The 20,958-nt window shown below is 41.6% G+C and overlaps 1 protein-coding gene across 4 annotated transcripts in view; it reads left to right on the forward strand.

Annotated features, from left to right (window-relative positions):
* The window catches only part of TSNARE1 (t-SNARE domain containing 1), a 470,571-nt gene that overhangs the window by 288,198 nt on the left and 161,415 nt on the right, over positions 1-20,958 (forward strand). For all 4 annotated transcript variants that reach the window (XM_054295392.1, XM_054295260.1, XM_054295195.1 and 1 more), the window contains exon 12: positions 8,845-8,927. In XM_054295392.1, the coding sequence (XP_054151367.1) occupies positions 8,845-8,927 (83 nt within the window). The remainder of the gene's footprint in view (positions 1-8,844; positions 8,928-20,958) is intronic.

The following is a 20,958-nucleotide window of genomic DNA, read 5'->3' on the forward strand; positions in this document are numbered from 1 at the left end:
CAGGACATTCTGGCATGCATTGAGGACAGCTTTGGGGATCTGATGTACTAATGGCAAGATCTCTAGATGGCCAGCAGGGGTTCATCTCCAATAAATTTTACTGTCATGGCAGCAGAAGGATTCTGAAGCCAAAGCATCCAAGGATTCAAGGCTTGGCACTGTGAGAAGTAAATTCTGTTGGAGGTGGTTGCAACAGCAACAATCACTCCTTTCCATGCTCCTAGATGGCCACTCAGCTGAGCTGTAAGTTCCCCAAAAGTCCGAAATATTCCCAGTACTTCCCACTGAGCATCTCTATTTTATATTTGTGAGCTTGTACTTTGATTGGTGGCACTGGGATGTGTATGCAGACTTCCATGGAATCAGTTTTGTGTCTGCTGTTAGGGAGAATACTTAAACCCTCACTTCCTCTGAAGAAAGTGTCAACAACACAGCAGCCAATATTTGTATTGGAACCTGATGAAAGCAAGTGCATATTTGTCCAATTTGTAGGCTTCTGTTTGTCTTGTAAGTGAGAAGAAAGTTGACCTGAATAGGAGTTAGTGCTCTTTTTTTTTTTGCCCATTGCAAAAGGAAATTATCTGTGTTTTAGAAAGGCTGTTTTTCCATGCCACCTGTGTATGGAACCTTAATAGTTATGCCAAAATAACACTCAAAACCTACACGTCTTATCAAAACTGCTCCAATTCAACTTCCACCACTTCTATCACTGTTTACAGCTCCATTGCATTTCACAAAGCCACAAGGAAAGACCCACATTGTTCTGAAAACATTTCACACTTTTAAAAGCATCACATTTCTGACTCTTGAACAGTTTTGGAACCAAGCTTTGTGTATCTGTATCCTTTCCTAAAATGGGAAAAGATCCCAAGCTCACACAGTCACCACCTATTTTAATATCACAAGAACAGCAACACAGGAAAGAATTTACCACTTCTTAGAGGAATTTACCTCTTTGTCCAAAATGAATGTACACAAATCTATATTGCACAGCAAATCTCACTGGCTGAAAGAACCATGGAATCATAGGAGAATTTGGGTCGGAAGGGACCTTAAAGATCGACCACTTCCAACCCCCTGTCACAGGCAGGGACATCTTCCACCATCCCAGGTTGCTCTGAGCCACATCCAGCCTGGCCTTGGACAATTCCAAGGATGGGGCTTTTTTGGGAAACCACAACTTCTCTGGGAAACCTGTGCCAGGACCTCCTCACCCTCACAAGGAAGAATTTCTTCCTGCTAAACCTACTCTATTTCAGTTTTAATCTATTCCCTCTTGTCCTGTAACTCCAGGCTCTTGTAAATAATCTCTCTCCATCTTTCTTGCAGGCTCCTTTCAGGTATTTGAAGGCCACAATTAGATTGGTAAAACCCTTCTCTTTTCCAGTTTGAACAGTTCCAATTGTCTCAGCCTTTCCTCTTAGGAGAGGTGCTCCATCTCTCTAATTAACTTGGTGGCCTCCTCAGAACAGATCAATGTCCTACTATGTCAAGCTTAAGATTTCCTCAGACTTTGTTTTTAGACCAATACTTATCCAGACTTAGATGTTGGTGCTACCTGGCTTTCACTTCACTTCAGTCTTGAAGTCCGGACTTTTTGTATCTAAAAATAACTGGGTGAAAAAAATTCTTAACATGATCTAAAGTCGATGGTCCTTCACTTAACAAACATCTCTGCCTGGTATCTGTCAGGCTGGAGCCCAGAGACCTGGAAAAAGAAGTAAAAACATGGCAGCTGTTGCTTTTCTTTGGTCAGGAGGAACTTCTTGATGGGTCCATGAGTTCAGCCCTTGAGTGGTGCTGCCATTCACTGAAGTGCCACATTGTCACTTATTACCTAGTGATGGCAGCAATGGCAATGAGCTTCCTTCAAAGGAAAAGGGATTTGCATGAATGCAAATGTGTTGCTTATTTTGGAAGCTTTGAAATGCAGGGAGAATTTTTCAGTTTGGGATTTGCTTTTCTTTTTAATTTTGTTATATTTTTTTCCTGTGAAATCAAGTCAAATCAGGCCTTTCTGACCTGGAGGCTGGTTTGACACGTAAACACTGTCAAGAGGGCCCATCAGCACGTCCTCCTCCAGTCTGACTGCCTGGATGGCACAGCCAGGAGTCTCTTGTCAGACTGCAAACTGAGCTGGGAAATCATTCAACTGGATCCTTAACTAAACCCTCCCGAGTTATGTGCCTCAATTTTGACATCTGCAGAAAATGAACACATCTCAGGAACAGCCCCCAGATACCTGAATTTAACAGCTTTAATATCTCTGATCAGTTGAATGTGGCCTGCAAAGTCTCTCATTTGGTTGAGATCCCTAAGTGATCTCAGAGGAAGCTGTTATGGGAATGTTAAATGTACATTTATGGTAAATGTACATTTATGTTCTTATTGGTTCCTGATGGATTGGGAAATCTTCTCTTGGCTGTGTTGTTTTCAGCCACTTGGTAAGACCCAGAGTAAAGTGTCAGTACAGAGCAGAGCCCATGAAGAAAGTGTACACTGGGGTGTTCCTGAATCTATTCCACTTCCCACCTCTTCGTCCACCTTGAGTTTATGCCCTGTCATCAGTTGTGTTTCCTCTAAATCTAACAAAGCTTTATTGCAAACCACCTCAGCTGCTGAAATTGTATGGTTTTATTATCCTTATGGTGTTATTATCCTTAATTACCTTGTAGGCAACAATTTGAAGGAGATGGTCAGTGGGTCACTGGCACAGAGTGACAATTTGAAGGCCATGGTCAGCGGGTCACTGGCACAGGTTGCCCAGAGAAGCTGTGGCTGCCCCACACCCCTGCAGGTGTTCCAGGCCAGGTTGGATGGGTCTCTGATCAACCTGGTCTAGTGGAAGGTGTCCCATGGCAGAGGGTTAGAACGAGATGATCTCTAAGGTATCTTCTAAGCCAAATCGTTCTGTGATTCCATGGTGTGTTCTATCCCACTCACCTCTCCCTGTTTACCTGGACTGCAGCAGTGGTGGCCTCCACTGAAGCTCTCTGGACAGGGCTGGACATCCTCAGTCTCATGTGAGGCACTGCTGGGTCACCTCTGCTGTGACAAAGTTTTTGGAGCCATGTGTGGGCTGCTGTGATCTCTGACCAATTCATTTTACTGAAGATTACAAGCAACACAAAAATTGCATGAGGTTTTGTGTTTCTCTCCTCTTCCTGCTCTCTGTGAGTGTGATTTTTGTGTCTTCCTTTGCATGGGGACTCTCACACAGCTCTTGTGCTGGCAGTGCTGCTAAGGCAGCCCATGCTGGTTTACAAGGAGAAGAGTGATGGGCAACTCTACACTTGCAAATTTCCTAACGCCTAAAGATCTGTCTGCTGTGTTTATTTCTGTGTTTGACCCTCATAATGTGATTGGGCTGGTATAATTACAGTTAATGAGCCAGCTAATTTTGTACAAGAAGCAAAGCTCTTCCTTCCACGAGGTTTATTGCCACCCGTAGGATTCTTCTCACATCAATTTATCCAAAGCAGTTTTTTGGGGAAGTTAGAACTGCCGTGGTCTCAGTTTCTAATAATGCTGCAATTGAGCAGTAAATGTCAGAAAGGCAGAAGCTGCTCAGGTGGGTGGTTTATTTCTGCTGGGAGGTGCAATTCTCTGCCAGACTGTTTGGGAAACGTGGCTTGAGCTGTTTAAGTAAATCAAACGAGCCATGTAAAGCAAAAGAGGTCAAGCAAGTTGTAAATATCAGTGACCTTACTTGGTAGGTAAAATATATGATATTTCCAAGACAGCAAGCAGATATAAAATATATTTATTTCTATGAATCCACACCCCTACCAACCTTCTTATTCTAGTGACAAACTCAGAGTGAAACTACTTTCATCAGCAACAGGACTTGGTAACTCAGCTGTGGGATGAAAAGTGAGTTTTGTGTTAATTATAGACAAAACCAGACTTCTGACAAATGCTGCACACAAATGAAATTAAAGGATTTATTCAAACTTTTAATTCACAAGCTGGATTTGGAAAAAAAAATTGATCTTAACTTCTTTTTTTTTTTTTTTTGTAAATTTAAAGAAACATATTTTATTTTTGCTTTAACTTGGATGTCTTACAGAATTTAAAAAAAATTTGTATTGAGTGTAAATGACAAGGGAAAGGTTGCCCAGAGAAGTTATGGACTCCCCATCCGTGGAAGAGTTCAAGGCCAGGTTGGACAGGGCTTGAAGAAACCTGGAATAGTGAAAGATGTCCCTGCCCATGGAGGGGGTTGCAACAAGATGATTTTAAGGCCCCTTTCAATTCAAACCAGCCCATGATTCTCTGATTCTGTGAAAAGAAAGGGTGTGCTACAGGCAACTCTCTGGAATTTCCCTTTCAAAGCTATTTGAGCTGCTTTGCCCTGTAAATTACTTTCAGAGATTATTTGGGGAATAAAAAAAAATCTGACACACCCCTAAATTACTTTACAAAAAAAATCCTTCATGTTGAAATAAATTTTTGATCAGCAAAGGAAGGAAATAGGGAAAAAAATTATTCAAGGGTGTTGTTGTGATGTAATATCCTCACATGTGCTAATTTTGTGGGTTTAAAGGATTGATTATCCCAGGCCACGTGAGAGCATCCTGTGGGAATTGAGGAGCCCTTGGATGGGTGACTGAGAGTGTGCAGTGGTCACTGGGTCCAGGACCTGCACCCTCAGGACACTGCTCATATGCTGACCCTTCTTCTGTGGCAAACATCAGGAATTTGAGGCCACTTTTCTCTGTAAGAAAGAACAGCAAATTATTTTGTAGATGCCAAAGTGAAAATATTTCTTCACTCTGCCATTTAGCACCGAGCAGGTGATAGGAGGTGCCTCATTCTCTTACAGGATGTGTTGTTTTCCAACAGGAAAATGTTTTAAATTTAAATCTCTGGGCGATGTATCCTGGCAGGCATGGCAAACCCCTGGCAGGGCAGTGCCATTTTTCAGCACATCCATATGCAGCAGATGCTTGACATTTCCAAGATGCATTTCAAGGACAGTATAAATCATTCAGGAGAAAAAGTGCTGGGAATTTATGCTGGTGTTCGACCATTGCCCTGTAGCTACTTTTATTCATTCAGACCAAGGGGTTTGGGCTGTTGGCTGAAAAAAAAACCAACAGTAAGAGCTGGTTGTGACATTTTAGGGTACTTTAAATACTCTTTCCAGGCCTGCCTGGAAAATGGTGCTGAGTGGTTGTTCAGTGCCTCAGTCCTTGCCTCTGAGACTGTGATGTGTTGTGTGGCAGAATTAGAGAGCTCTGCTAAAATCAGATGGGAAGGTAAGTTCTATCTGCCTTTTTTTGGAAGCAATAACCACAGCTCCTGATGACTCACAGTGCTGAAAATTGTATTTTCTTGCACCAATCTAAGCCAGTGTGACCCATTTAGCCTGAATTTAACATATGAGCATGATTATTTTGTAAATCCTCTCGTGTGCAGAATTTACAACTCGATGTTTACATTGAAGTTTGCAAATTACTAACCCTGAGCCATTTTAAACTTTGCTCTGGAAGAATTGTCATAGTTTTCCTTCCCTTTAACTGCCACAGTTCTGTCTTCACTAAGCCTGAGGGCCTTTTGTTCGTGGAATGACACTTAAAACTTTCCAAGTACATGGCAATTCAAATGGGCAAAATTCATTTTCATGCTGAAAGCAATTTCCCTCCAAACTTGGCTTTTAATTAGGAAAGAAACCTCTATGCATTACCAAAATACTCCTTTTTTAAATTTTTTCTTCTTCTTTTTATTGTGCCTCTCAGTGTGCTATATTGATTATTTTTAGCCAGAAGTTGTAGCCATAAAAGAGGGTTAAGCTTATTAAAGTGCTAAAAATAAAAGCATACTATGAAAACCTGAAGGGGCCCATTTTGGTTACTGCCAAGTGGGAGCATTTAAAAATTCTCATTCATGAGCTCTCACTTTCCTGTCTTTCAAGTGATTTAGCTGAAATTCTGCCTTGTGAAACCAATCCATTGTTGCTGCTGTAAAAATCCAGGCCATGTGAGTGATTCCTTGAAAGATTAGGGCATCACCCCCACTCCAGCCACTCTCAATCCAGTAATTTCCCATATAAGAAATGGTCATCAGAAGGGCTTGATCTCAGGACACAGATAAATAGCTGGAATTGAAAGATACCTCTTGTGGTCATCATTATTTCCATCTCTGTGTGATGAATGTGTCATAAAATCATAAAAAACTGAATCTAAAGCCTGGCTAGCTCTGTCACTTTCACTACTGCTATTGCAAGACTGTGTTTTAGATGAAAAATTACAAATATTTTCCTAATTCTCTGATGTGTTTGGTTGCAAACACCATCTGCTTTGGTGCAACCCTATCCCTGAGTTTATCAAAATGTCGACTGCATCCCCTTTGGATTTTTTGTTCTCAAACTGTAAAATAAATTTGTCACCAGAGTCTGAAGACAGAAAGCTGTTGTGGGATTCAGTTTCTTTGAGAAATTCTGGACCCAGGGCTGGATTATCTCATCTGTTTGGGAACAAACTCACTGTCCCTTCATGCCAAAGGGAAAGGAAAAGGCAGATCCCTCCAGCAGGGTTTTTCAGCCTGCTGAGGACCCTGCCATCCTTTTTTTTCCATCCCAAGTGAGGTACTTTGGGAAGGAGCCTGAAAGTGGCCAAGGCAAGGCTGTGAACCATCACTTGTTCAGCAAAGATTCCATGAAATATCTATCAGTGACATATTCATCATTGACTTATTAACATCATTGAATTATTGCTTATTTATCTGTGATTTCAGCCAAATTCTCTTTCCTCTCCTCGCTTCCCTGTGTTAATCAGCAGAAATATCTGCCTAAATTGCTTTACATATTTATTGTAGAGTTTCAGAGCTGGATTGGTGGGGTTTTTTGTTTGTCTTAGTTTTTCCCCTGTGCCTTAGGATTACAAGTTGCTTCAAAAAATAGGATTTAAATGGGAGCTTTGCTTATTCCAAGGCTGGTATTCCCCCACTGGCAGAAGGAGTGAGCAGAAATAATTCCACCAGGGTCCAAGCTCCCTCTGTGACTTGACATCAACTCACCCAGGACAAGGAGCACATCCTTCTTACCTGGGAAAGCCTGTGCTGGGAAAAACAGAGACGATGTTCACAAAAGCTCTGCCCAATGTGTGGCTCTCCCATTCCAGGGAGCACTAAAGGGGTGTACACAGTGTTTAATTTTATCTAACAAAGGCAAATCTCCTCAGGCCTCCCTGCAGGCAGAGGAAAGTGTTGGGTTCCTCTGGGGGGCCTTTTAAGGGAGCTAAATTAAGCTGCCTCTATGATTTCCTCCTTCCCCAGGAGATGTGCAGACAGATTACTCTTGTTTTAGAAGGATATATTTAATACATTTCTCCTCTGTAGCTCCTCTCTGCCTAAATGATTCTTTTTCTGAGGCCAATCAGCTTTTAAGAGATGCTGAGCAGTGAAGGGTGTCTGCACTAAGATCCCAAGGAACTTTATACATGACCAAATTCTGTTACATTGATTAGGTACTTGGGGTTTTGCTCTTTTTCTCTTTTGTTTGTGGTTTTTTTTTTTCCTTTTCTTTGCTTTTCTAAAAATGTATTTTATTTTAAGTGCATAATTACCTTAACAGACTTTAACTCTGTTTCATTTAAAAACAGCAAAAATGTGAATGCAAGCACTTTCCACAAATTATCTGCAAACCCTCATTTCTTTGTCCACCACAAAAGTGGCAAGATTAATTCCTGTTCTTTCCTTTAGAACCTTAAAGAATAAATTGCTTTAATCTTTTGTGGCATGTCTTAATCCAACTCCTTATACTATTAATTGAAGAATTTCAGTTGATTTTATTAAGGATTAGAGAAATCCCTGCAACTTTGTTCTCCAATTTCTACCTGAGGCTGAGTTCTCCTGATCGAGTTCATGCACTCTGTGGTTTATTTTGTGTTCAAAACCATCAATTTGATCAAGAAATAGACCAAGGGCACATCCTTTTCCACTATGAGCAGAAATTATTGGTTGCACATCTCTTGGGGGTAGAGATTTCCAAGATTTCTGCTGGAAAAACAAAACCTTATTTGTAGGTTTTATATCATAGGTGTCAGGAGTCAATATTTGATTTTGGTGGAATTGGGGACCTGCCAGTTGTGATGGGTAGCTGATAATCTTTCTTTTCCAGTCTCATTTTGATTCCCTCTGGTTCATCCAGGCTTCCCCCAGTGCCAAACATAGCAATGTAGGGTGAGATTCTTCTCATTTCATTGTAGATTCCAGCAATTTTTCTCAATCTGAGCCATTTTACAGACCTCCACTGCAGCTTGGAAATGTGATCCAGGAGTTTGGCTTGTCGTTTATTTAATCTGATCAACTCCTGGAGAGTGGGAGGAATTTGCTCCGTGGATTTGCTCTTTGTGATATTGTCTGAGATTATTTGATCAAGAGCAGACACCTGGGCATGGTCAATAACCCACATGGATTCACATGAATTTGATAAAATTCACCTGAGCTCTAAGAATGAGATAATTTCAAGTGCCATGTCCCTTCTGTAATTTAATCCAGTAAATTTGTCAGTCTTGGGCACTTTCTGTTGGATTCCCTGTCACTCTTCCCATTGATTTCAGAAGGAATGGGATGAGAGGCAACCTCCATCCCATCAGAGGAGAGCTGTCAGTCACTCTGCCTCTGACTGATGGGTTGGATGTTCATCAAAATGGGTGTTGGTTCTACTTCCCTGCAGAAATGCAACAAACAAGAGGCTGCTCCCCTCTTTATGCCCATGAGTAAATTGCTGAATTGCTCTTGGTGTAAAACCTTTGTTTTTTGGTTTAATTTGTCATTTGTAATTTTTTTTTTTTGTATTTTGGTTTAATTACCCTGTAATTATCTTCTTTTAATTTGCAGATAGCATTGAAGCCAACATTGAGGCCTCTTCTTCCAACGTAGAATCAGCCAATGAGCAGTTGGCAAAAGCAAGTCAGCACCAAGTAAGTGGGACTTAAAAAACCCTACAAATGCTTTCAGTGATAGTATTTACAATAAACAAAACACCTGGCAGCTGTAAACCACTGGGCACATGGATTTGTGCTACCTGGAAAGATTATAAAGCATATTCTAAGTATTCTAAACCTTTTTTATAAATAAATATAGATATATACATATGTATGATTAGATTACCACAGCACAGCCAATTTGCTTTAGAGTAGTCATTAAGAAATCTGCATATTAAACAGACATTTGCCAGTAGGAAAGTCAACAATTAGCTACTGTTGTTCTTGGAAAGACACCATAAAAAGCACATCATTTAAGTGCATATGTGCTTCTGTTTGGTGTGTTTCCCTATAATCAGGCAACAGTACTTTAAGAAAACAAGTTGAGTTGTCAAACAGCGTGATGTGGTTGGTGAATAATGGCTGTGGTGGTGGTGTTCAGCACTTTTCAAAAGCAATTTGAGGGAATTTTTTGTGATTTTTTTTTTTTTTTCTTCATTGGATCAAGAATAAAACATAAACACACGCAAACACATACACACACAAACATTAATCTTTTTGAAAACAGCTTGCCCAGAAAGAACTCTTTGATGGTTATAGTTAGTACTTTCTAGGGGGATGAAGGGGGATGGGGGGATGAACAATCAAAAAATTGTTATCATATGCATTCTGACTGACAGAAGAAAAACCTGCTAGTTTTCTTTTTTCCTCAAGCATAAATTGGTGATTTCCATGTGTTTGGAATTTTGACAAAATTTAGCTGAGGTCGTTTTCAGACCAAAGGAGAAAAGCTCACAGGCATTCTACTCTGATGCAATAGAGTGACGTGATTTTAAAATTATCTACAGCTCATTTTCTGGTGAAACACATTGTCCCAATTTAGGGTAATAAGGGTGAGTTTTGTAGAACTTTGATATTGCAGAAAATAAGTGCTGTCTCTGGCTCCATGTTGGTTTTTAATGTATATATATTTAAGATAATGTGCGTCACCCTGCATGTAATCCTGCATTCACTTTGAAAATAACTTGTTACATGAAGTCTAAAATGAAACTGGAATGCATTTAATACTTGACCTGACTGTAGAGCTGATTGCAAAGCTGCAAATGAGTTAATGATGACTTTGGCTAAGAAGGTCAAAGAGGAGTCAGGCAGAAAATGAATGCAGCACAGTCTAAAGGCTCTGCTTTCTTCAGCCAGCAGGAGCTGCTGAAATAGCCTGCCCAGACAGGAGGCCCTTTTTCCTCAGATATGTTCATCAGGAAAAAGATAAAGCTAGTTTTAGCGAGGCAACCCCTGCCAGGGGCATAAATATGAACTGATTGGTGTACATGAGAAAACAGAGTCTCTCTTGCACTTGAAACAAGCCCATAATGACAAAATCACTTAAGAAACTTTGGCTGCTAAAGGAAATGTGCAATCCAGATCTCCTGTGGAGCACAGGGAACTGTCCTGTGCCCTACTGGATGTGGATCACCAGAAAAATGTGTATAAACCTGCAGAGTCCTTGCTTCTTTTTTGCCAGGGTTGGGATTAAATGAGTGAGACGATATTTCTTGTTCGGACTCAGATGTTTATTAGTTCTTGTTTATGTTGCAGTCTCACAAACCCTGAGTTCTACAGCACTTCACTATAACAAACTGAAAATTGAGACCCATCTCTCTTTCTACAAGGCTTTTTAAGGATAAATTTCTAATTAAGAAATGACACCTAAATTATTTTTACTTTTAACCCAATAACCAACCACCCCTGGCTCGAAATGAGGATTTTTTAATCCAATTGCACAAAACCATCCAAACCCATGGAGAAGAAGGTGAAGAAGGACCAGCCTCCTTCCTAAAACCTCCATCTTGCTTTATATACGTATTACTGCATTCTAAAACTTTAAACTCTAAGTTTTCCACTGTTATGGTTTAGGCCTGGCAAAGCCAAGGCCCCCATAAATATACCTTTTACCTGATATCTGCTGTGAGATGTGGCCAGGAAATAAGCAAAGCAGGCTCCAACTTAAACATAAAGAGAAGTTTATTAACTAAACTACACACACAATTACTAAACTACACACACAATTACTAACCTACACACACACAGGGAAAAAAACAAGGAGAATGAAAACTACACAGAAACACTTCCTTATCCTTCTCCCACCAAATTCCCAAACACATTTACATTTCCCAAAAAATTATCCACACTCGGTCTGGCACCACCCTTTGGAAAAAAAAATCAAATCTTCAGCTCATAAGGGATAGACGGAGTCCTTCCTTGTGCCACGGACTTCTTGTCACAATCAGCAATCCGCCCGGTATCTTGCTATCTCGTGACATCTCCTTTCCATGCCGAGGTGCTCTCACCACCTGGCATGGGATGGGGCAGGGGCCTGCCATCAGGGCCTTTTAAGAATGCCTCGTCTCGTTCCAAGCAGAGCACAGTCACATCCCTGGGACCTCTGTCCCCCCCATGTCTTCTATACCCCCTGGGGCCGAGGGGTCTCAAAACCAAACTCTCTTGACGCCGAGCCTCCGCTTCCCCCTGCAATACAGCCTCTGCATCACCAGGAAACAGTCCATGGAAATACAACAAAAAAGAGTCCAGCAAAAACTGCCACTCCGTCTTCCTCCATTCCTTCAACATCTCTCTTCTCCCTTTGCCAGACCCTCCTTACTGGCCTGATTTTCTTCCTTCATCTTCCACTCCTGTCCCTTTCCCAGGAAAGGCAATGTTCTGCGAAGCCTTCATTCCCCAAAGGGTTAAAAGTTCTCCCAGGCGGCCGGACTGCCCGCTGCCCCCCCCTTTCTCCTCCCAGCCGTGCTGCCTGCCGGCACATGATATCAAGTTTCAAGATATACAGTTCGAGCACGGGCTGCATTCTCTGGGGGGGGGGGGAATAAACTGGCCGCTCAAGGGTCTGCCACCCTTCCTCCGAACCCGGGCCTACCGTAGATGGGCCACGTGGCTTTCCCCTCCCCCAGCCCAGCCAGCAACCGGGCCGGGGGAGAGACTTCTTCACGCCGGAAATCCCAAGAGGACTCCGAAGGCCAAGAGCCCTGCTTTTAACCCCTTGGGTTCGTAGTCTCAAGAGGCGGATCCAAATGTCCCACTGGTCAAACTAACTGCCCATCTTAAATTCCAATTACCCATTGGTAATCACAGCAAAACAAAATATCCCAGATGTCCCATTTCCGGTCAAACCACGACATCCACCATGAGATATTACACTTCTACTCAAACTCCACACCCATAATCTCAGTTCTATCATTCAATTTTGGAAGCCTTCTCCACAGCCTCAGTTTAAATGCATGTTCTCTTGGGGGTCAGTGCCTGTCAGCACAGAAAGTCTAAAATTCGCAGCAACCAGGGTTCCAACATAAACCCAGCTCCCTCTGTGTCACCATGAACAGAAAATGAAGTGACATTTTTGTCACTTCCACTGCTGGCCTGGGACTGGTCAAGTTGCCTCATGTGTTGTGTGCCACAAAATCTGCTCATCTTACACAAAAAGGGGCACGGTCCCCATGGTGGGACAGGAGGGTCCCTGGTGCCACAGCCCTCAGGGATGCTGCAGGGAGGAAGGCTGGTGCCCCTTGCAGACATTTGGATAATACAGTGTGAGTGCAGGCCGTCCTTCCTGGTGTTTTGCCTGGTTTTGGATGATTAGGAAATATCTGGGATGGGTTTGGGAGAGCCATCAGCCAGATGGCCCTGTGGGTGAGCTGCTTTTAAGGGACCTGCCAGAGCTTTCCATGCTCCAAATTCCATCTGTGCTCATCTGTGCTGCTCAGGGACCAAAGGCACAAACTGTTTCTTAAATCTTACTGGGCAGTTTTCCTTCTCATGTTAAACTGCTAATTCATGAGTGTGTTTGCTTGTTACTTATGTTACAGTGTGATTATCCTGTAAATGCAGCCTGGCTTACAAACATTTGTTATTTATTACTGTTTATATGTATATAAACGTGTGTGTGTGTAGGCAGTATTTTTATTAGTCAGTGTAGTGTTTTTATTAGTCTACGAACAAATGCATGCATAAATTGAGAAATCAGAAATGTCAACACCACTGAAACATTTGAGTTTAAGACCTTCTGTAGAACTTAATGGAGGGATTTCTGTCAGGAATAATGATTCAGTGGCTGGTTATTTAGCATAATATTTGCCTGTAACCCATGCAGTCACTTCAACAATACAACTTGGAGAACCAGTCCCAACCTGCACATTAACATAACAAAGAACCAGTAAATTGTTTTTACTTAGCTACTAGAAAATAAGACATTTAGTTTCCCTGAAATGCTAGAAATGTTTAAAAAAGAAGTAAATATCTTCACAAGGAGCTCCTTTGTCTGCATTTTAAATTTGGTAAGGTGCTCCTTCCTCTTGAGATGTGTGTGCTAACAGCAGTGTTTTATTACTTTGAGTGAATTCTCATGTGCCCCATCTAAACTCTAAAAGATTAGTGGGAGCTGTCAGAGCTTTGGAATACTTATATAAAAGCAGATTTTCTTTTTCTTTCATTTTAAATTATAATTGGAAAATAATTGTTTCTGCCTAAACTTTTTTTTTACTACAAGTCACAGTTAAGCTGCCTCGATGCATTATCTGTGGGAACACACAGGGTTAAAATGCAGATGAAAGCAATAGGAGTTGAGTTTTGATACAAAAAGGAAGTTTTTTTTCCATATGAAAACCCTGCTGGTCACAGAAATGTGACAATTTTGACTTTTTTTATCCTACTTTGACTAGAAAATAAGAGTTTGAAAAATGACTGAGAGGCAGACAAATGTGGCTGGGAGAAGCCAGTAGAAGTTCTCACCTGCACTGGTCCTGCTTCCATGTCTTTGTTTTCAGTGAGGGTCTCATTTCTCTTGGGCCTTGAGCAGGAATGATGACTCCTGCCATTAATACCAACAGCCCAGATTTGCCTCTTGAAATTTCCTTTTCCCTGCCCCCAGAGAAAATGATTCATCCCACCCATCTCAAAACACCGATTTTAACTTGGGTCAAACTGCTCTTTGGAAGAGAGGGATTTATTGGACCAGATATGACTGTGTTTGGTGGTGATGGGTGTTTAAGTGTCTAAACCTCCTTTCCATGATACGTGAGGAGGAATTGCTTTCAGCACATCTTGTCTCATCCCACAGGAGATGTCTGACATAGGGAGGTCTGCTGGCTGCCTCTTAGGAAAAGCTTGTTCTCTCCTTTGACCATTAAATTGAGATTATATCAATTATACTACAAATATTCCATGGAAAATCAATCCAAATGTCTCTTTATTAGGAAAAAGGGAATATCTAGACACCCAACCTGCCCCTGAGGTTAGTTTAGGTGGGCTGGACATCACACCAAAGGGGTGGTTGTGTGGAGATGAGCACTTTTACTTTCCTCACTTTGCTCAGAGCTTTGTGCAGGTGGATTGAGAGGAAGGAGAAGAAACCAACACAGACTCCATGGGTGCACATTAAACCAGTTGCTCTGATTTTTTTCCATGCAAAGTTTGGCCTAAGCTCAGCTTGGCCTCACTGACTGAAGGACTCTGTGTGCTGACTGCTGAAGCTTATTTGTTTTGGAAGAGCTGCTTGTGTTGCTCTGATTCATGCTGGTTGCTTTCCTTCCCTATATCCTCTGTGGAAGTCAAGCTAATTTGGATTCACTGGCATTGAAAGGCAAACAACAGTTCAGTGACCCACTTGTGTAGTCTAAGAACAATGAGGTTTTTTCCAGTAATGAAGCAATTCCTGGGTCTGGCTTTCATGGCTACACACTTTGAAGGCTGGAGCTCTGAGGAAAAAAAAGCCTCATAAATCTGTGATATTTGCAGAGATCTTATTGCCTTGGGACTACTGATAAGGGACTGTCTTCAACTTTTGCTCAAATAACTCATTGGTACTTTAACAACAAAAGAAAATTTGAGTTTCAAAAATCAGCTTCTCAGAGTCATTGAAGTTTTCTGGCATGGTATACTCTCAAAGCACTTGTTGCTCATAAATATTGTGATAATGAAGATCATCTCCTCCTCTTCACTGTAGATATGATCTAAGACCTTGTGTTTTGCTGCCACTAAATATTTTTAAAATTAGTTTTTATAATTAAGAGCCAACTGGCACCATGATTTCACCCTTACCTGCTCAGCAGTCATGCAGCAACTGCAAAGCCATGGGGAAACAACGTGGTTGGATTATCTTGATGCAAATTGAGGCCATTTCCCCTTAACCTGGGGAAATTTCCCCCTTTACCTGGTGGAAGAGAGTGACCCCATCTGGCTACACCTTCCTTTCAGGGAGCTGTAGAGAGTAAGAAGGTTCTCCCTGAGCCTCCTTTTTTCCAAGCTGAGCTCCCTCAGCTGCTCCTCATCATCATGCCTCAGGTTTTAGCTTCTATATTTTTCAGAGTCTGTGCTGCTTTAGTGTGTAATTCTGAGGTTCATATTAGGGGATAGAGATTGTCTCTCTATTTAACAGAATAGAGAGACAAAATTCCTGCTCTAGCTGGGGGCCAAGGACAACTGATCCAAATTTCAGGCCCAAGAGCATAAACAACACAGAATGAAGAGAGAAAACCAAAAAGGATGGGACTTCATGGGCTGGAGCTGTAACTGGACATTTAACTCCAATATGCAAATGTACTAGAACATATTAAATGTGAGACTCTGTGACCGGTCATGTATTGTGCTGCCAAAGGTGGATCTGTTGAGGCCTCCTAATAAATCCCTCCTAATAAATCCCTACAGCTCCCTGAAAGGAAGGTGTAGCCAGGTGGGGGTCGGTCTCTTCTCCCAGATAAGAAGTGACAGGTTAAGGGGAAATGGCCTCAATTTGCATCAAGAGAATCCAACCATGCTGGTTCCTCATGACTTTGCAGTTGCTGCACGACTCCTGAACAGGTCAGGGTACAATCATGGTGCCAGTTGGCTCTTAATTATAAAACTAAGGTTAAAATTATTTAGTGGCAGCAAAAGGCAAGGTCTTAGAGCATATCCACAGTGAAGAGGAGGAGATGATCTTCAAAATTGTGAGACCCCGTGACTGGTTGTGCATTTTGGGACCATTTTTGGTTCATCTTGGATGTAGCTCTGGCTGGGCTCTTGTGCTACCCAAGGTGGATCCATTGAGGCCTCCTAATAAATCCCTACTTTATTCTTTAGCTCTGTCAGTCTCTGTTCTAGGTCAGCCTTCTCAAGGCATCAATCAGACTCAGACTCGTGCTCTAGACCCTTCACCAGCAGCAGCTGGTTGGAATAAAACTTCTGCCTCCTTTTTTCCTTGCTCACTGGCTCCCTGTAAACAACAGGCTGAGTTTTCAGATTGTAGAGTGCTTTATTTTGAAGCAGCTTCTGCCTTTGCCTGCTTTTTTACTGTATTTTAATGCAGCCATTTACAAAACAGCTGCTTTCCGTGGGAAGTGGTGTTTGAGTCAGCGCCAGTCTGTGTGATAAATGAACTGTGAGAATCCAGCAACTTAACCTCAGCAAGGTCTGAGCCGCAACATTTATTTAAAACTCTCTTTGTTTTCTGTAAATAATGGATCTGTGTGATCAAATATTTATTAAGAAAGGGGTTGTTTAGAGCTTTTGGATGTCGTGTGTTCCTGTGTGTAAAGGTAAAATCTTTCAGGCTGTTTTTAATCACAGCAGATCACTTCTTCATTTGTACCATCTAAAAGGGGGAGATGCCTGATCCAGGTAGTACCTTAGTTTGTTTTTTTTTTTTCTTCCCTTTATTATAAAACACCAACTGTGAAATTTTGGGAGAAAAAAAATAAAAATTATCCACCATGAGCTCATTTTTTATTTAAGCACAAACCATTCAAGGAGGAAGTGGAAAGGGGATGAGTAGAGAAGGGAAAGAATCCAGAGGAGGCCATGAACATGATTTGAGGGATGGAGCAGCTCTGCTGTGAGGAAAGGTTGAGAGAATTGTGATTGTTCAGCCTGGAGAAGGGAGGACTCAAGTATAAGCTTGTTGTAGACTCCAGGGTAAACTTATTGTGGCCCTTGAGGTACCTGGAGGGGGATACAACAAATCTGGAGAGGAACTTTTACAAGGGCAGAGTGTTAAGACAATGGGGAATGGCTTTGGACTGACAGATTGCATGTTTAGATTGGATATTAGGAAGAAATTCTTCCCTGTGAGGGTGATGAGGCCCTGGCACAAGTTTCCCAGAGAAGCTGTGGCTGCTCCATCCCCGGAATTGTCCAAGGATGGGGCTTGGAGCAACCTGGGATGGTGGAAGGTGTCCCTGCCCATGGCAGGGGGTTGGAACTTGATGATCTTTAAGGTTCCACCTGACCCAAACTATTCTGTGTTTTGCTGTGATATGAAAGACTTGGGAGCGAGTTTAGTGGTGAGCCATTGGTGATGAATCTGTTTTCTCTGGTGAGAAGATGAGTAGATAGGACACAGATTTTACTGAGTGTTCACCTTGGTGGAATGCAGCTCTGGGGCTGTTCCAAGTCAAGAATATTCTTATTTTAAGAATATCAGTTGCATTGATTATGGTGGCCTGCATTCAGCATTTCAAAGGCAAGAATTTTCTCTTTGAAAGCTCTGAACAAGTCTGATCTGTGATGAGTCAGAGATGGCAGAAGGAAATCACAGACTGTCTTTTGTTTTTCTAATTCATTTGTTTAACAGAACCTCTTTCCAGGGTACAATTTCATTTTGAGGGGTCAGAGATTAAAAAGCAATTTTCCCTTGCTAGCAGCAGCATAAACTAGTGAGTTACATTTCTCTTAATGGCCTCATTTAACAGAGGAGTGAATGGAAATCCTTGGTTACTGACTGGAAAACCACACTTAGACTCATCTTTGTGCCCAGTGGCAGCACATATAATAAATTGCACTGCTCAAAGGTCAAAGCTTTGAGAAATTGTATTAAACTTACCTCTTAATGGGCTAGAGATACCAAGGAGTTAGGAATATTATCACTGGAGATGCATACCTAGCTGGGATCCATGGAAATGAGGAACAGAATTTAAGTATCCTTGAGTCCCAGCTGTGTAGCCTGAAGTGTTATTGCACTGGGCTGTGAGCTTGTCACATCTCATCAAGCAGCAAAATGGTCAAGCTTGGTCAGTGTTTGCACTGGAAAGCTCTGCTGAAAATCCGCACAAGCAGGCAGCAGAGTTCTCCTGCTCAGCTTTCCTGTCTGCTGCACGGACTCTGTCCAGGCAGTGTCACCATTCCTCAAGTATTTCATGTAAAGTCACTTGTAGACACTTTTGTCCTCACAGAGAAAATCAAGGCAATTTTCCCAAGAGCATTTCTGGGATTCACATTCTCTGAACCTCAGAGAATGATCAAAACAATTCTTATCTTATTTGCTGTGCCTATATTTGTGCAAAAGTAGAATGCAATATGGAGATTTTTTACCCAAAGTCATGGTGTTTTGTTTCCTTGGCCTATCAGGGCCAAGCTTGTGTGTGTGTTGGGACTGTTGGCTGACAATCAAAAGATGTGCAATAAAGTGCAGTTGAGTGCTTAGAAAATTCAGTTTAAATGTAATGTAACATAGTGTAATATAACATAGAATAAAATAGTATAATAAAGTGATTAATTAGCTTTCTGATAAGATAGAGTCAGATGCATCATTCCCCTCCCCTTGTCGGGGACAAAAATGTTATCAATAGTCACTGAAGCATCAGTGAGTCAGAGGAGGCCACAAAGGGGTTGGAGGTGTCCAGCCTGGAGAAAAAAAGGCTCTTGGGAAGACTTTAGAGCCCCTTCCAGTGCCTAAAGGGAACAGACAGGAAACCTGGAGAGGGAATTTTAAGAAGGGCCTGGAGTGGCAGGACAAGGGGCAATGGCTTTAAACTGACAAAGGGTCAATTTCTGTTAGATATAAGGATGAAATTCTTCACTAGGAGAGTGAAGGCCCTGGCACAGATCACCCAGAGGAGCTGTGGCTGCCCCATCCCTGAAAGTGTCCAAGGCCAGGTTGGATGGGGCTTGGAGCTGCCTGGGATGGTGGAAGGTGTCCCTGACCATGGTGGGGGGTTTGGAGAGAGATGATCTTTGAAGTCTAAATAAAACCACTGAGTGACTCTAAAGATGCCTGATTGGTTTTCAAAGCCACAGTGAAACTAATAGTTGAATTCTACTATGGGGATTTATATTCTAGTCTCTGTGTCTTGATTTTCAACTGGATTTGTTTGATGAGCACCAGTTTAACAGCCCATCTTTCCATAGGGACAGTGTAGGGGATCTGCAGTCAGTACAGTGTCATCTCATCAGACTTGGTACTTAAAATTTAGGCAGCTGGAAGAAAACAGGCTAATCTTCCTTTCCCATGCCTCTGGAAGATTGTTCATCCTGTTTCTCTTGGATATTGTACCTCAGTCTGTGATGAACAGTGCCCAAGAAGCAAGTAACTTCAAAAAACCACTTTACTGGACAGTGAGAGTTTGACTTCTTTGCCTAAAAATTAATATTTAGTATCCTTTTGTGCTGAGTAGGGAATCCTGCTGGCCTTCTGGCTTCTGCTGTTGTTCCTCCCCAAATCACCTTCACCTGTGTTTAAATGCTGTAAAGAACTTGGGGCATCTCCAATGGTCAGGAAGCAGCTGAGAAAGTAAATGCTTATTCCCCTGGTGTGCTTTAATAACTGTATTGATCATGAAGGGAAAATGATATGTAAGGAGAAAAAAGCTACAGAAAACTAAATTGCTTTTATTTCCATTTTGACAAAGCCTGGGAGCACTTTAATCAAAGGTGTTTTCCATATTCCTGAAAGAAATCACAGGCCTGGTAGGACACCTTTGTGGCACAGCTCTGGGGTCGTGGCCTGGCACTATCAGAAGTGGAGAATGGGAATTGTTAAGTTCAACTTGTGCTCAAGAGGAGAAAAGAGAGTCAATTATAGCCTTTCTAAATCTGACTTCAGCAACATGCAAAGCTCTTGGAAGCATTTTGAAATGAGGAATGAAAAGCAAAGGAGTTCTGTGCAGGGTGGGACAGTTTGGGATTTCATTTCACTTTGAAAGGGTCATTGCATATCTCTCTTTGTGAGGAGAAGGGATTTCCTTAGACAGAGAGACACTTGACTTCCTGGTCTCCAGAGAAAGATTTTCTATAATTCCATCACATGAGGATTGTCCTTGTTTAGAAGATTTGTAGGAGAAACTTGTTCTTCTATGGCCAGCTCTGATGTCTCTTAATTTTGTTCTACCTCACATCGTGTTATGAGTTCAGGATTGGCAGCTCAAGCCTTTCACAAGGTTCAGTCATTCCTAAATTCCCTGCTGGGGAATTAAGGGATTAAGGTTTTCTGCAGAATGAATTTAGGAGACCGGGAAACATCTACAGGAACCTGCTCCCCTTCACAAAGCACAACTTCATTTTTCTTTTTTTTTTTTAAAGTGACTCTAGGAAAAACAATTTACAAGGTGGTTCAAAAATTCATTATGATTTTTATGTTACAGTAAGTGCTGCATTTGATCCATTTTTAGTGGGCTTGGGTATATTCTTCATAGTTTTTTGTTTTTTTTCTAGTGAGCCATGAGGTATCATTCTTCCTTTTTACAGACAACAGTGCTGTCCATTTAAAAGAAACAATTCTTGCATCAGTTCTTTTTTACTGTAGAAGACATTTTTCTTACACAGACCTGAAGCATATAAAAAGTAAAATAAACTCTATTTGTATTTATCTTTCCTCTTTAGAGTCTGTCCCAGTGGATATTACCTTTTTTCTGAAACATTTTTTTTTGGTTAAGAGTTTAAAGAAAAGGGAATAATCTGTAACTTCAGGCTTTCACTGATGTCAAAGGCACATTAAGGGAAGGAGAATAGAGCTTTATCCACTGTACAGATCACATTTGCTGATTTGATAGTACTGGGGAGAATTCATGAGTGTGAAGGTAAGTTTTTTTTTTTTCCTAAGCAGAGAAATCTTAAATTCTGCTCACAGTCTCCAAGCTTTCCCTGACTCTTCCCAGCTGTGCCTTTAAAAGGGTTTATTACTGAATATTGAGTAGTATAAGGATGCTAATCTTGCTCTAGTTTGAGGGATTGCAATCTTGTTAATACTGGGCCATGTTTCTCCCTATCC

Source organism: Melozone crissalis, unplaced genomic scaffold (genome assembly GCF_028551555.1).
Source record: "Melozone crissalis strain CALT ecotype California unplaced genomic scaffold, PUWL_Pcris_2 ptg000002l_1, whole genome shotgun sequence".
NCBI lineage: Eukaryota > Metazoa > Chordata > Aves > Passeriformes > Passerellidae > Melozone > Melozone crissalis.